Source organism: Plasmodium coatneyi, chromosome 8 (genome assembly GCF_001680005.1).
Source record: "Plasmodium coatneyi strain Hackeri chromosome 8, complete sequence".
Taxonomy (NCBI): Eukaryota; Apicomplexa; class Aconoidasida; order Haemosporida; family Plasmodiidae; genus Plasmodium; species Plasmodium coatneyi.
The window spans coordinates 1777228-1793506 of NC_033563.1; the positions used below are offsets into that span (position 1 = coordinate 1777228).

The window sequence follows — 16279 nt, forward strand, 5'->3', positions numbered from 1 at the left end:
TCAGTGATACCTTGGGCATTTCCGCCATATTTTGGCGCACATTTTTAAGTACAATTTTTGTATACCCCTTTTTATGTGCCTTTCTTGCGTACATTTGCCGCTTCCCTGGCGCTACTTATTGGGTGCGCACAGAGACGTACTTCCCCTGGCTGATCTGCCCATACCCCTTCTGGATCACTACGTCGACGAGACACTCAAACTAGCAGACCAGATAGCAGATCAACCGGCTGCAAACCCTGAACCGTGAACCGCCCGTTCGTTGACCCCCTGGCCACAATTACCAAATTGTCTGTACCCACGCATGGAAGGCGAAGTGACGCACAAGCGGAAGAGACCCTACCAAAATGAGCTATCCGAGAAAAGTAGTCTTAATAAGAAAATCGTATTTTTTCATATGGTCTACCTGACGCTCCTCTTTATGGCATGCTTTGTAGGAGGTGAGCAGTTTCCCCAAGGGGGAGAGAGAGCCTATAGCGGGGTTGTGGCATGGGTACGCACCGCCGTCATATGGTCTCTCTACCTGTGCACACATGGTCGTACGTTTGGGTGCACCTTAATACGAGGAATACTTCCCCAACGTAGCATAACCCCCGTTTTCTGTAACCTCCACAGGAGTGCTGCTAGGATTCTGGACCACTTCGTACACTCCCGAGATAAGTATAATTGAAGACGATGCGAACACGTTTCAATTTCGGTACAAAAATAATAAGATAATAATTGGGGGAAAAATAAATATAAAAATAAGCGTTACAAATAACACCACACTTTCGTATAGCCTTTCTGCGGAAAGTGTAAAGTACTTTTATTACCCGGTGGGAGCGAATCATTCCTGTCTCTTGTACAACGGGGGTAATGACAAGGAGTGAACATCTGCCCATTGACCCTGCGTGTTATTGGTCTACCTCCGTTATTACATCTGTGACAGTGGTTAATAGTAGTGTATCCATGGAGGGTTCCTTTTCCGTTCCGTTAACTGCAGGCCTGGGGGAAAGCGCAGCTAACCAGACGCCCCTCTCGCGGAAGAGCGAAATAAGCGTGCCGTGGAACAAGGACGAGAAGACCTTCCCCACCAAGTTATCCGTAAGGCGTGACGAAAAAAAAAAAATGACACAAAAATAAAGCACCAATAAAGTGGCAATGTGTGCTACGCGGTGAAGTGAGCAAACATATAGTGATGCCCGTCACGCATCTACACGCATTTTCCCCCTTCCCCATACAGATTAAAGTAAAATATTCGATACTCACCCCCTCTGTTGTTATCCATACTGTACCTTTACACCTGGGCTACGAACTGACAAATGGGCACAAAGCAGAAGTGCAGCCATTATATAACGACTGCAAGCGGTTCAATAGGTTGTACTTTTCTGTAAGACTAGATAATCTATACATCTCTAACGAATTTAGGAAGGTACATAACGAGAAAAGGTATGAATTAATATTTTCTTGTAAATGTTCCATTGGTGCAAATGTGGATGCCTTCTTCAATTCTTCGCCTCTTTACAAGACTGCCATTTTGGGCAACTTAGCCAATGACCCGAGTTTACTGGGATGACTTAAAACAATTTTTTACGCCCGTCCGTCACCTTTCTTAATAAATTAACCCTTTTAATATTTTCTCTGATGTGGTTCATCGGTGAGTAGTTGTTGTCGTCACGATGGAGTGACTCCATTTGGTGGCTATCCTGTCTGTGCATTCCACATGTCAACTTTTTTTTTTTTTTTTTTTTTTTTGTTCATATTTTTTTTTTTCAATTTTTACTTAATGACGTCTCCCCTTTTTTGTTGATTTGTTTGTAAATTGTGTTTTTTTTATTTTAAAAAAAGTCTCTTTCCGGTGTATGTAGAGCGGTGTGCATTTTTCAGTGCTCAATCCTTGGAAAGCGCAGATATTTGAGTCTTTCCTCGCAGTCGAGTGTGCGTAACACGTCGTCCAGGAATAAAATGTAGGGCAGGACGCACCTGCAAAATATGTCCCTCTTGACCATCTCGAAGGGCCTGCAAAACGGGGGGAAGCGCATCAGTTGGCAGAATTCGTTTGTATATGGGAGGTAGCGTATGGATAAGGGCGCAATGGTGAAGAAAAGAAAAAAAAAAAATGGAAGACACAAAAATTGACCCTGTGCAAACCTGATAATAAAGAGGACACACATCGCAACGGAAGTCGCCAGGGAGATGTTCATTTTTAGGCCTGGGAGGAAGGCGCCAATCAAACTCCAATATATAACATTTATTAAAAACAACCATATAATGTACAGGTACCAGAGGGACTTTAATCTATGCATGATGAGGAAGTAGAAGACTGGCGCGAAGAAAATCAGCTCCGCTAGGGAGAACATACTGCAGCTGGGGGAGGAGGGGCATAATAAGATGGGAGCATGAATGACGAGAAAAAAATAAGAAAGAAAAATGTGAACACTTCAGGTAGGGAAAGATGCACCATTGGTCAGGCGCAAATTGGACCCGTCGTTCCATTCATATGCGGTTGGGTCTCACCTGTACGTTCGTTGAAGCTCCGTCAGGACAGCGTCATCCAGCCTCCAGAAATTCTTCTGCACGAGAAGTATCGTCCACAGGTAGTCCAAGGTGGACAAGGTCAGGCTGCCAAAAGGGGCGATGAGCAAAGGAGTAAACACACCAGGATGTACCACCGCAAGTGTCTACACGGATGTGTACGCACAAGCGTGTAACCGGCTGTGGTCTTCTACCCAACCAGGGGGAAAATTCACTCTCGTTACATAAAAAGGGACAGGAGGAAAAAGCGCATTTTAATTTTGAAAATATTCCTCGGGTTCACTGATCTGGTTTTAATTATCGGCCAAATGATGAGGGCGAAAAGGATAGGGGTCAGCAGAAATCTGGCAGTGAAAATGGTCGAGAAGCTAGCCATGCGGAACTGGGAAGCGGCATTCGCAGGAAGGGGGGTGGAACAAAGGAAACATGTAAATAATTAACCAAACAAATGAATAAAGAAGTGTACACATGGTAATGCACTTACGTGAATACTCAGTTGCTCACGGTGGGGGGCAGGATGCATTGCCGTCCTTACCACGTTGTAGGAGCCGCTGAGTTGCAGAGGCGCGACTCGTACAAAAACGGAGGAAAGGTGGAATGTAAGGATGAGCAAAATATGAGGGATGTAATTCTCCACATGGTAAACCAGGTCAAAGGAATTGGACCAAATTAGGTAATACCGTTCGACCTTCTGGTCAAGGAATGCTAATAGATGGTCCCTCTTTGGGGAAATTCCCTGTCGGAAGTAGCCCCCCTGAACGACGGAGTTCACTTTTTCTATATATTTTAAGAACCACTTAATTTTGTGGATGAAGACGTAGAACAGACAGGAGAAATTTACGAAAATTATTTTCTCATCCGATAGCAAGCTCCAGTCATGATGATATGTGTATGATGAGGTAATTTTTCCTTCCGACTTTTTCTCTTTTTTTTGCGTGTCTTCGTTGGAGGAATGCACACTTGTTTGTTCTTTACCAACGTTGTCTTGCCTACGCATGTACATGTACATGTTCATGTAGTTACTTTGTGCATTCGGAGTAACTTTCATTTTATCGTTCACGTAAGAATTTAAATTTATCCAGATTTGTGCATCCACATCGTTTGTGTTTCCAGGAGGGGGGGATCCATTAGGATTATCCTCCTCCTCGTTGTCGTCCAGCTTTGGGTTTACACCGTACGCGCTGTCACTGTCGCATATTTGGTGCCCCATTTTTCTCTTCCTTTTGGTGAAGAAGAATTCAAAGCCGTGTTCGTTCTGGTGTGCGAATTTGTTTTTCACCCTTTTCTCCTGCACGTATATTTCGTGGTTATTATTATATTGTTTCGAATCGGTGTGTGTGCTTCTTCTACCTGAAGTGTTCTTCTTTTTTTTTTTGAAGGTGTTAGTATTGTGGTGGGGGGATAGTGCTCTAGGTTGCTGAGGTTTGCCTTCCCCGCGTGTATCACATTTGGACTCAAAAAATGCTTCACCAGGGGCATCATTTTTTTGGCTAACTTTGTAACCCCTTTTTGTTCTGTTAGTATTTTCGCTGATGTTGGGCAGATTGCCAATTGGGGTTTCTATTTGTAACCTGTCTATCTTAGTATGGGAAGTTTCCCCAGAATGGCCCCTACTTTTCTCTGGAACTTTCATAAACAGGGTCGAACTGTTATTTACAGAATTGTTCTTTACACTGTTTCGTTTTTTGTTTTCCTTCTTTTGGGTCCCTTTGAGTTGATATTGTGGAGCGTGTTTTAGTAGGGGGTCATTTTTTTCGTTCCCCCTCCGTGCACTTTTTTCTCGCTTCATTGTTTGTCCTTTCTTGTGTATGTCCCCATTTTTGTTGTAACGTCGGGTGGGATCTTCGTCCTTGGATGTTCCTCCTTGTTCCGGTTTGACTCCCCTTGTTTGTTCTTTCACTTGCGGCATGTTGGCTTCCTCCACGTGTTTCAAGGGGATACGATCAACACGTTGGTTTTGTTCTCTGCGATTGTTCCGTTCTTTACCCCTTTCCGCTTCCTTACGGATGGTGTCTTTTGTTTTTTTTTTCTTTTTGCCCGTTTTAGGTGGCCCTTTTGCTGGATGGGGCAGATCTTCCCCCGAGTGGCAGGGGTCCCCCTGTATAGGCGTAGTCCCCCAGTGCAGCTTGACCATCTCCATTAAAAATAGAAAATTAATCCTACTTTGACTGGAGTGAAGTTTTGCAATCTGTTTTCTCTTCCTCTCAATAGCAGAAATTATTAGGTACAATTTTTTGTGATAAAAAATCTTTAGACAGTAATAGGGAGGGTACGTGGAAAATAGCTTTTGGTTCCTGAGGGTGAAGAATTTATTTGCCAATCTGCTAGCCACAATTTGAGCACTCTGGAAATCCTTTTCATTTTTTATATCAACCTTTGGGATGTTACTACAGAAGATGTTCCACTTTGTGTGCATGTAGTTGTTTAAGTCTAGGAGGACGTCGGCTAGCTTCACAAAACAAACTTGGTGGTATTCATTTATGTAGGGGAACATTAAAATCATGTTTCTTGGGTTAGCTACAGAGTTGGAGAGGGCTCTAGAGAAGTAGTACAAATAGCGGTAAAAGATCATACTAAAGAAAAGGGCAGTCAAGAGGAAGAGGAAAATGTAAATATCGATGGTGCTGGAGTTTATGGATACGTTTATTACTAGGATGGTAAGAATGAGAAAGGAGTCTAGGATGAATAAAGTTCTCAGGTGGTATCTAGTGAAGTAGAACATAACACATATAGGGAAAAAGACCATGTTGTTAAAACAGCCATTAAGTTCTAGAAGGAGAAATGGCAACACACACGAGATGTACAGTAGGAGAGCGAAGGTCACATCTGATAAGATACTTCGTTCCAACATTTTTTGTATCGAAAAGATAATTAAACTTATAATGAAAAGACCTCCTTGTAGATTCGTTGCTAGGTCTCCCTTATTTTTTTCTTTGGATAATCCGCCTAGGAGGAACAGGGACACGTTCAGAAGGCACAGTCCGGCCGTTGTGTCTTGAGAGTTCAGAACGAACACATGCTTCAGGTCCTCCCTGTTGACGAACGTCGTTCTTGGGGAGGAAGGGAAGAGATTCACACGTGCAGAGGTGACATAAATAAAGAAACTACCAAGCAGTGGTATTATACGCGGGGCGTCCAGACGTATCGAACGTGGCACATCTTGAATGTGTATCCTCCACTTTTTGAGCATTCAACAGGGCGTAACCCCAACGCAGCACATTTCCCCTGAGCTCCCCCGTTTTACGTTTAAATAGGGAGTAAATTCCCCCTTTGGGAAGCCAGACCGTGATGCCACACTACCATGTGCCTTCTTCCCTCAGTTAATACCTCGTCTTAATGTCCTTCTCGACCCGGTAGGACATCCGCTTGCTGCTCGATAAGTAGGAGTAGTGCTCCTTCGTGAAGTATTTCAGCATTTTCGAAAAAGGGAAAAAAAAGACCAAATGGTAAAGATGAGCAGGGGCATATATCACAGTCGGACAGTCATACAACACTGGTTGTAATAGGAACGGAGATTTCTCTCATCCAGGAAGGAACCATGCCCAGTGTAGGCAGTTTGCTTTCTAGCGCGGTGTTTTGCTCTTTGGGGAATTGTCTCACAAATGGGAGGACGTGGCTACACAGCTGGGTAGCTACCCGCGCGGTGCAGCTTATACTATGGTTACAGGTATTTTTTTTCGTCCCAAAACGTGGTCACTTGGCCTTTTCGAAAAATGGCAAAAAGGGGAAAATATACACTGGGAGTTGCGTATCCATGTGCGCACGCGAATCGTAGGTGGTGATTTAAAATTTGCGAACATTTGATGGTAGACTTTGTTTTCCTTTTTTTGCAAAATTGCACACCTGTTAACAACACCACAGAATAGTGCAGCATCGCTAAAAGGTATGACTTGACCAGAAATTAATTTATGTGCGAAGTTGGACATGAGGGGTGCATATGTCCCCACGGAAGTAGGTCATCATACAGGAAATTATTTTCCCATTTTCCAGGTAGGACAATGCCCAACGTACATTTGCATTTGCAGGGCGGCTACACTTGCCACACACGGGGGAGTTGCCATTTTGAACAACTGCAGTTATGTATCCTTTTCTCAGTGCCAGTTGTGGAGAACTGAACCAGAGCGTGTGCAAGCAGGGGTTGCGATAGGGGTTAATATGAAAGGCGTACATGGGGATGTGCACACTCAAACTAAAGAACGTCTACGGAGTGAACTGAGCTCATCATAACTACTCCTCTGCTGCGCACACACGGGAAAAGGAACTACAGATAAATCGGTATGGTCTTCTCAGAAAAAGCTCCACAGAAAAGTGCTACTTTCGAGCGAAAAAAAAAAAAAAAAAAAAAAAAAAAAGTATTAACTGTTCATATTATTTCGCAAAATGGTTAAAAAAAAAAAAAAAAAAATAGCCATTTTGTGTGCAAAGGTGCAATGCCAAAGCGGGCATACTCAGGGTATGTAAACACATGCGCGAAAAGGAAAAATGGGTTTCAGATAAAATTACCGTTTATATTATTAAACGCGTTTGAGTTCTGCTTGTGACATGTGTGTGATATGCTTGCTACATTATTGTGGTATATGCCCAGTTTGGCGTTGGTCAGCTCCGGCGCCCACATGGTACACGCTGCAGGAATAAAATGACACGCGGGAGAGACTTCCCTTTTACAAAGCGGACTGCGTACTCCGTTAGCAGAAGGCTGCTTCCAAACCTGTTGGCGGTAACTTTTGGGCGCTTGCTCATATCCCATCATTTTAGGAAATTCTCCCAACGGAATGCATTATACATATGAACGAGAGGTAAACTGGGAAAAAGTTGCCCTTTTTTCGTACCGAAGAAGTTTTAAAAAGGAAAGAAGGAAACCCTTGCACACGATAAGAAATAAATTGATTAACCTTATCAGTGAACATTTTATTTTGCCCCAGCCCCAGGGAAAAATACTTTTGTGCCGTTCAGATGGAACGCGGTGCGTGTACATATGTGTAACAGAAAAAAAAAAAAGAAAAAAATTATGAGCGAATTTATTATGTAAAAATTAAACAAAACTGCAGAATGGTCAATTCGGAAAAATTCCCCACTACGCTTTTCCCCCGTTTGGCAGAATTGCCACAATAATTGTGTGAATGGCTGTTTTGCCATTTTCGAGACGCACGAACGTACGAACGAATGAATACTTGAATTTGAAAATTCCGCGCACGAAAAGGAAATTTACCTTTTCCCTGTACCACTGCAAAACGCGCAAACGTGCTTTTTCCCATCAATTGGGATTCATCGTGCGCGTAAAGTGATCAGCGGATATGTTATGCGCATAGGCATCATTTATGGGGTGTATTCCGCCTATGTGTGAACGTCGTGGTTTGCCTGCTCTGCATTTATATGCCTACACATGCATAGAATACGCAGCGCGCCAGTGCATGCGGCAAAATTTTCCTTCGAAAAAATCCGCTTTGTCGAATTAATTTTTTTAACACTTTTCCCGTTCGTTGGAAGGGCGCACATTCGTTGAAAATATTAAAAACAATAGGGGGGAAAGAAACAAACGAAAGCGACGAAAAGGGAGAAAGAGAAAGGAAATATTCCAATAGCTGAAAAGTGCCAAAAAGGAGGTATGCAAAATTGCAAACTGCCGTGCTATTTCACGCAAACTTTTTTTTTACTTCCCTGCACAAAGAGAAACATGTCGACCGTTGACGAGTTGAAGTTCATATGGAATTTCTTATTTTCGGATATAACGTCAGAAAAAAAAGAGGAAGAAATTGAAGAAGAAAAAAAATACGAAGAGAACATCATTTTGTTGAAAAAATTAATGAGAACGGAAAACATAAAGTTTGAACAAAAGTATAACGCTTCCAACATTTTGGAAAAATTAAAAGAGGTGAAGGATGTTAAGTATGAAGATATTTTAAATCAATATGGAAACAATTTTTTAAATTTTTTAAAGCAATCTTTTGAAAATGTAGCAGAAGAAATTCAAATAAATGACAAAATCAAGTACAGGAGGAATGAGCTAATAAAACAGGATTTAAATAATAAGCTACAAAGTGTAAATGCTAACTACAATTTGGAGTACATTAATCTGAACAAATGCTTAGGAACGGAAGATTTTGAAAATCAACTCAATGTAAGCTTAAAATTTAACTCCCTAAAGGATATCTTAAGCAAATTGTTAGTAGAAATGAAGGAGTACGAAAATCAGTATAACAATTTAACAGAAATGGATAAATTTTTAGATGTTAAAATTTACGAACTTGAAAATTATTTGAACAAGGCTGGGGAAGAGCATTCTTAAAAAGAAGCGATGTAGAAAGAAATGGGCCAGCACAACAACACACATGGTAGAAATAAAATACAATTGTAATACTTGTACAATGGGAGGAGGCAAATGTGTACACATTTGAGGGACGAGTCGGGAGGAGTTATTTCTGTTTATTTACCTTTGCCCGTGAAAGCAGGCCACATTGTGCCCTAGTGCAGAAGAAATGGTTCCCAGGATGGTTAAAAGGGAAAATTCCTTATCCGATATATATAACACATGTTGAGGTTACCGAATGGATCATATAAAAAATATTTTTTCCTTCCATCCGATTGGTGTTACCATTAGCATTATTTTTGAGAAAACGCACATGGGGTTACTGGAAAGTAATTTGATTTGTTATTTTGTTTCCTTGTATTATTCCCGTCACTTGGTTATGCTCTTATTATGACGCTGTTACGATGCCGTTATAATACCATTATTTGTTCTTTTTTTTGTGCTTATTAAGGAGCTACTTAATATTTAGAGCCAGTGGAGTGCGAATAATAAATCAACGAAACAGACTTCTACAATTTTTTTATGTGCAAATTTGTTTAGTTTTTTTTCTTTTTTTTTTTGTAAAATGATCACATTTTCGAAATGTTAAAAAGGGACGAAAATTGTTATCATAAGGGAAACATAGCATTTTTTTTTTTATTAACAATTTGGGATTTGTAAAAGGGAAAAAGTAAGCTAATATATTGGAGTCCTACAAATGATATTTTGTTGAGAAAAACGATATCAGTCCATATACGTATACACACAAGAAAATAAGCATGTGTAAATGAATACGTGCATATATGGGTCCGTTGCATACATTGTTACACTTCCCCATGGAACTCTTTAAAACGTGAGTGTACATTTATGCAAATTTGAAAAATGTCAAAACGTTTAAGTAGCGATTAAAAAGAAGTAACAGAATGGGATTGTTTGGTGGTCCTTCATGTGGCATTATGTATATGTGTATTTACTTGTATGTAGTACACTTTTATGAGGAACAGTTTGTGGCTACCCTATTCTATCGTACCTTTTTTAAACATATTGTTTGCTTTAAAAATGTAGAGGAAAGAAATTTATTGAGACGTCTAACAAAGCATAGATTATATGAATATACGAATGTGTGGCGCATTGCGCGTTAGGGAAAAAATGCAACTCGAAATGTGGATTCACACCATTTTTTATGATCTGCTGAGTGGAAAAATGAAGCAAAACGATACAGAACGAACGTAAAGGGAACAATAATTGGCTTTTTTTTTTTTTTTAATTTAGCTGTGAAGACGTGTAAACCTGTTTGTAGTTTGCATCCATAACTGAGTTTCCCCCCAAAAGGAAGAAATGAAAAAAAAAAAAAAAAAAAAAAAGAAATCACAGGGAGGAAGGTGTAAAATAATCGGAACACAATTACATTCTCTTCGTTATGCGCATATGTACATACATGACTTGCCCATACCACGCACGTGCTGATTTTTATAAGCAGAGTGACAATACAACGGAAGAAGAAATGTCAAGTGGTGGGTCGGTCACCCCTGTGTAATGCTACATTTGGGGGAGTTAAAGGAGTAAAAATTGGGCCATTTGTGCATGGTCATTTTGATTTTCCGAAATGGAATTGCCTTTCGGCCGAGTGATAAATGGGGGGGTTAAGGGGCTCGAAAAAAAAAAAAAAAAAAAAAAAGAGCGAAATGAGTCAAGGGAAATATAAACATTCATATTATGTAGCGCATGCATAAATGTAGAAGCGTGCATATGATTGCATAGGGCATTTTTGTGACCATCAGTTGGAAATAAGAAAGGAAAAAGAGGATTTTGCCTAGGAATGTCGAATTATTGTGCATATAATATATGCGTACATTTGTTACCCATATTAAGAGCACCAAAAAAAAAAAAGGGGTACGTGAAGTATAAACTGCGGAACGTAGTCAGCACAAAAGTTTAACACCGGTTAAAGGTGGGAAAGCTGCGGCGGGGTAGGTGCGTCCAACATGCTATCACGGTGTGATTAATGGTTAATCAGCCAGGCAAATGAGAAGAGCCAAATTGGTAAAATTGCCTAAGCAAAGAAGTGTTAAAGCGGCAAAAAAATAACACCGCGTGCGAAAGCATAATTTACAGGGAGTACACGAGTTGGAAAGTTCATGTAAGCACGTCGACCCGTATGCATTTTGTGTACTTCCCGAAGAAACGCGAGAGGAGCATATAAGCCCAAATGGCATGCAAACGAAATAGATGTATGCATGATGAGTAGAGGATAAATTCATGTGCGAAATAAACTGAGCCATATATGCGTACACCTCCCGAAGAGGAATTATCTTATAGCAAAGGGGGATTTTGCCATTTCTTTTTATGCAGCACTTAGTTTTTAAGTAATTATACCAGAATAGGGTGAAGAAAAAACTGCGCAAGGAAGATAGCTTTATTATTTTTTTTTTTTTTTATATATTATCATGCTATAACATTTTGCCCTTAGCATTTTTCACATTTTCTTCCCATTTGGAAGAAGCATATACGAACAGAAACAGAAGTCACATTTTTAATTCAGCTGCTAGTTTTGCAAGCTTCGTAATTTATTTTATTTCCCCTCACTTTACACGTTCACGTTCGCGGTCACATTATTATCGCTATTTTTTTTTCATACATTGTTTAGCAATTTTTTGGCGATAACGTAAATTCGCCTTGTGGAAAAAATAAGAATTAAAAGAAGATAAGCGAAGAAGCAAAAATACGTACCGTACATTTTGTAGATTGTGCAAAAGTGTGAGAAAAAAAAAATCGCCGGAGGTTTCACCTATGTGTTTGTTATATGCGTAGCGTATTACATATGACAATATATGCTTGGTGAAAATAGAAGAGAATTCTTTTTTTTTTTTTTTTCAACCCCATTTGGTTGTGTAGTATCCGCGGGAGGACGAGCAAAGGAACGTTTGCCCCATCGGGTGTGCCCGTCCACGTTTTACACGTTCCAGTGGGAAGTCACATAAACGCAGCTGCACGTAGCTGTAGAATAGTTGTTGTGCTGGTCGAAGCTGAGATCGCATATATAGAATTTTATTTTTTTTCCCTCCCTGCCCTGCGGTAAAGCCAAACGCACTGAACGAGCAAACGAGAAAAGTATTATCACGGACAGATAGACGCTGGAGGAAAGGGCCAAATTGCAATCACCTGAACGAGTGAGTTTTTCCTATGAAAGATAACAAGGAGGCTTACCACATGGAGGAAGGCAGGAGGTATGCATCTAGGAGTCGCGAAAAGATGAATGCAGGAGGGAGATACCATCACAAGAATGAACATAACCATGGCGGTTATAGGAAGTCTTCCGTAGATAATTACCACAAAAGGAATGAAGCTTCCAATGTTGAGAGGGGTCGAAATTATTCGAGGGACAGGAGAGATTACCACCAGCATGTTCAACGTCAACACCATCGCGAAAATGGACATGACGCAAATAGGGGACACAGTCGAAGCCGCACACGCAGCCGTAGTCCATATCATCATAAGTTGGGAAGAGACAAATATTACAACAAATCGCCGAAAAGAAATCTTTCCAAAGAGAGAAACAGAAATGCTGCCATATATGACGATCGAAACGGAGAGCGAAAGCGTGGTGATAAGTACAAGTACGAGAAGGAACGTGGCAGCAAATGGGACAGCAAGAACGGAGGCCACTACGAGCATGACCGTTACGCGCATGAGCGTTATCCCCATGATCGTCCACAGTATGATCGACCACCGTATGAACGTCCCCCGTATGATCGCCCTCCGTATGAACGTCCCCCGTATGACCGTCCACCATATGATCGTCACCAACATGAACGTTATCCACATGATCGACCACAGTATGATCGTCCTCCTCATCAACACCATCCAGGTGGGCCATACAACAGCCACACGTATGAGTATCGAGAAGGGCGCGATGAACGAATGAATATGAGGAGATATTCCCCAGGTGGAGACAGACAAAGATACATGTACGAAAATGAATCGAACCGAATGGGCCACAATATCGGAATGATGAGAAGAGAACGACCAAGAGAGATGAGGAATTATTTTTACAAAAAAGCAGACCCATGTAAAATTTTCGTAGGAAATATATCCCCAGAAGCGAGAGAAGAAGACGTAAGGAGGAAATTTTTAAAGTATGGTGATATAGTAAACATGCAGTGGAAAACAAGATTTGCATTTATAGAGTATGAAAAAACATCCAACGCAGAGATTGCCATAAAGGAAGAAAATGGACAATTATTTTTTGGAGAAGAGTTGAATGTACAACCACATCATGCAGGTAACTATTTTAACAACCGAAGTGACGGTCGTAATTTTTATCCCCCCATATATAGAAGGAACTATTCCCCCAATGGAAATGAAATCAGAGAGAAGAAAAATGCCTTAAGAATTGTAATAAAAAATGTGGACGAAAAAGCTAGCTGGCAGGATTTGAAAGACTTCGGAAGGGATATAGGATTTGTCAATTATGCGAACGTTGTTCAGAACGATAAGAAGGAAAGGTTTGGCATTATAGAGTACTGCAATTACGAGAACGTAAAAAAAGCAGTGGAAGTGTTAGACGGTCGTAAGTTTAATGGTATTACCGTGGAGGTCATGAAATTTGCTGATTCGCCACTCAACATGAAGTTCAGGGGTGACGGTGAAGATAGGCGGGACGGTAATTCTCATCACCACTATTCTGGTGATAAGGACAGGTCGTACCATCGGGAAGGGTATGATGCGGAGAAGGGGGACTACAGGAGGGAGCGTTTTTATGAACGATCCCATGACAGACATGATGACAGGGATGACAGGCGTGACAGACAGGATGACCGCAATGAGAGGAACAAATTTGGAAGAGACGAAAAGGAGGACGGGCAACATGATAAGTTGGACAGAGACCACCGAAGGGGAAGCATCAACAGCGATAGGAGAAGGGGCAGCTCACAAGATAAAGGAGGAGCCGATGGGGTAGACGCAAGAAATAAGGATGACAGAGAAGATGGTAACGATTTGGACAGGCAAAGTCAGTTAAGTGGAAGAAGAGGAAACAGCAAAGATAAGGAGGAGAATTTCGGTGAGGGGGATAGGTTGTCCAGGAAAAGCGGTAGTAGTGCCCGCAGCGGCAGCATCAGGAAGGACAAATATAGAAGCGGAGGAGCGGGCAGCACGGACGGCACTAAACAAACAAGGAACAACAGAAATGACAGAAGCGAAAGTGCAGATCATCTAGCGGATGACCAGCGAAGTTCTGTGAAAGGAAAAGACAAGGAGGATGACTACTCTGTGGATAAGGAAAGAGAGGAGGCAATTAAAAACGACAGAGAGCTAAGCACACGGGGGGACGATGAAGATGAAAATATGTACCGTAGCGATGAGGAAGGAAGTGTTCTGGGTTCTACGAATGTGAGAGATAAGATCGAACAGAATGCAGATGGTGAGGGAGACCGTTATAATGGAAGCCGAAGCAGGAGCAGAAGTGTGAGCGTGAAGGCAAAGCAGCAGACGCGTAAGAGAAACACGAAAGGAAGACGAAAGGGAAGAAGGGCATCCGAAGATTCTTCCTCCAGGAGAGACCTACAGGATAGTTATTACAACGACAGTACGAACGACAAATGGGCAGCTTCGAAGAAGGTGTGTGTGGACAAGGCAAATTCGACTGAGAGTGGTTCGTAGGGGAGGATAATAAGGGATATGCTCCTCGTGCGTTACAACATTTTTTCTTTTCAAATGAGCTTCGTGTCATTCTGCTCTGTTAAAATGCAGCCGTAGGGGATTCATCACCCCATCACCTGCTTTTTTTTTTTTTTTTTTCCTTCATGTGGATTCCACCCAACATATCCCATCCATATGCGCTGCATACAATGAGCAATTATTTTCATTACATCAATGTGGGAATTTTTTCTCAACAAAAATAATTAAATAATTTATGCATAAATGTATGTGTACGTACCATTTTAGGGGTTCCTTCATGAGGTGAATTGTTGTCCCTTTTTTTGAAGGGCGTGCCAGATTTTTAAAACCCCAAACACGCATGCTTATCTCGTGTGCATTAATAATGGACTTTGCCAACGGTACACACGATCGACTTTTTTTAATCCTTCAATGGCTAATTTTTTCGAAGGGCTGAATACGATCCATTTAGGAGGGAGTGTTACATGCATGTAAATTGGAGCACCGATTGTTGCATGCGGTTATGAGGGAGGTGCAAAGGGAAAGAGAAAATGTGATAGCGTTGGGCCATTACAGGCGTCGTCACGGCGGGCATGTCAGGGGAAAATGCGTTAACCGTGTTGCTTGTGGTGTTGTAAGCCGCTTTCCGTGACGGCACACAGATAGGGAGTATAAAACTCTGCTCTGTGAAGTTCCTTTTTGTGTGAACATGTTATAACCTTATAGGTTGTTGTAGATGGGGAGTTGTTCCTTCCATTTGCGTGGATGACCATAGAAGAGGAGATTTTTCGTGTAAAGCTAAAAGTGAGAATCACGGGCCACGTGCGGGAGAGGCGCGTGGCATATAAGTGCATGGCTATGTGCTTCACCGCTGAAGGGGATTGCGTCTTGCCTTCTTTTTTTTTTTTTTTTTTTTTTTTGCTGCTTAATTGCTCAGTCGGTTTGACGGTGTAACGCATGAGTGCGACTGACAGAAGAAGCGGTAACACTGTGGGGACAGCTTCCTTCAAAACAAGGCAACAAACTGTGGCGCTGTACTTTTTGTGCATATCTACGTGGTGTAACTGGCATAGCTAAAAAAAAAAGGCAATTGTGAAAATTGTTCATTAAAATTGTACGCCAAAAGGTACGCCCTCCAATGTACGCTTCTATTTGTACGTTAAAAATATCTACCGAATTGACAACCGCGTTAGCCCCAATCAGTGAACCCATCCTCTGGGAACTGAACGAAAGACCTTCCCCCACGTCCTACGTAAGCATAGCATATCATATAACATAACAAAAGAAAAAACAACATCCCTCTGCCCCCCCCAAAAAGGCGACTGTTCCATACAACTTTGTGCCAACATATAGCCAACTTTCACCTTTGTTCATGCTAGCACGTGAGTTGCGCCCCATCCACCTATGTTGAACATATGACATATGAATGAACATAGCCGAATGTATGACGTGTTGGTAAAACATTCATAAAAAAGCGAACGAACAGGAAAAGTGAAAACAAGCTGCTTTATCCGCATGCATATCCTGTTGGAAAAAAAAAAATAAATTGCGCTCGCACGTAATACGGCTATATACCACGTTCGTTCTTTTCCTGCATTTGTAACTTTCTTCCGTCCCTTGTTTCTTTTTTCTGTCCCCATTTTGTGCTTTACGCAGCCATTTTTTTTTTTTTTTTTTTTTTTCAATAGAGAAAAAACAATCGCATGAATATATTACGTGAACATGTTTGCAGTACAATATGTCAATGTAGAAACATTTTGTAATGTTATGTTTTGCTCATTTTGTTATTTTTTAAGATAGCAGAGAAAAACACGCATGTTGAAC

General features: G+C 41.3%; 4 protein-coding genes across 4 annotated transcripts; 3 read left to right on the forward strand and 1 right to left on the reverse strand.

Annotated features, from left to right (window-relative positions):
• Positions 1 to 301: 301 nt before the first annotated feature.
• Positions 302 to 1552, forward strand: PCOAH_00023040 (Uncharacterized protein; the record flags this gene model as incomplete). Its single annotated transcript, XM_020059111.1, has 4 exons — positions 302 to 437; positions 613 to 849; positions 980 to 1080; positions 1220 to 1552. 4 exons carry the CDS (start codon positions 302 to 304, stop codon positions 1550 to 1552), a joined length of 807 nt encoding a protein of 268 aa, XP_019914594.1.
• Positions 1553 to 1859: 307 nt separating this feature from the next.
• On the reverse strand, positions 1860 to 5927 carry PCOAH_00023050 (Uncharacterized protein; the record flags this gene model as incomplete). The annotated part of the gene is made up of 6 exons (XM_020059112.1): positions 1860 to 1995; positions 2128 to 2343; positions 2494 to 2598; positions 2736 to 2893; positions 3047 to 5561; positions 5839 to 5927. The coding sequence occupies 6 exons, from the start codon at positions 5925 to 5927 to the stop codon at positions 1860 to 1862; spliced, it is 3219 nt and encodes a 1072-aa protein (XP_019914482.1).
• A 2258-nt stretch (positions 5928 to 8185) lies between these two features.
• Positions 8186 to 8797, forward strand: PCOAH_00023060 (Uncharacterized protein; the record flags this gene model as incomplete). The annotated part of the gene is made up of 1 exon (XM_020059113.1): positions 8186 to 8797. One exon carries the CDS (start codon positions 8186 to 8188, stop codon positions 8795 to 8797), a length of 612 nt encoding a protein of 203 aa, XP_019914440.1.
• A 3183-nt stretch (positions 8798 to 11980) lies between these two features.
• PCOAH_00023070 (RNA binding protein) lies at positions 11981 to 14458 on the forward strand (the record flags this gene model as incomplete). Its single annotated transcript, XM_020059114.1, has 1 exon — positions 11981 to 14458. One exon carries the CDS (start codon positions 11981 to 11983, stop codon positions 14456 to 14458), a length of 2478 nt encoding a protein of 825 aa, XP_019914319.1.
• Positions 14459 to 16279: the final 1821 nt, after the last annotated feature.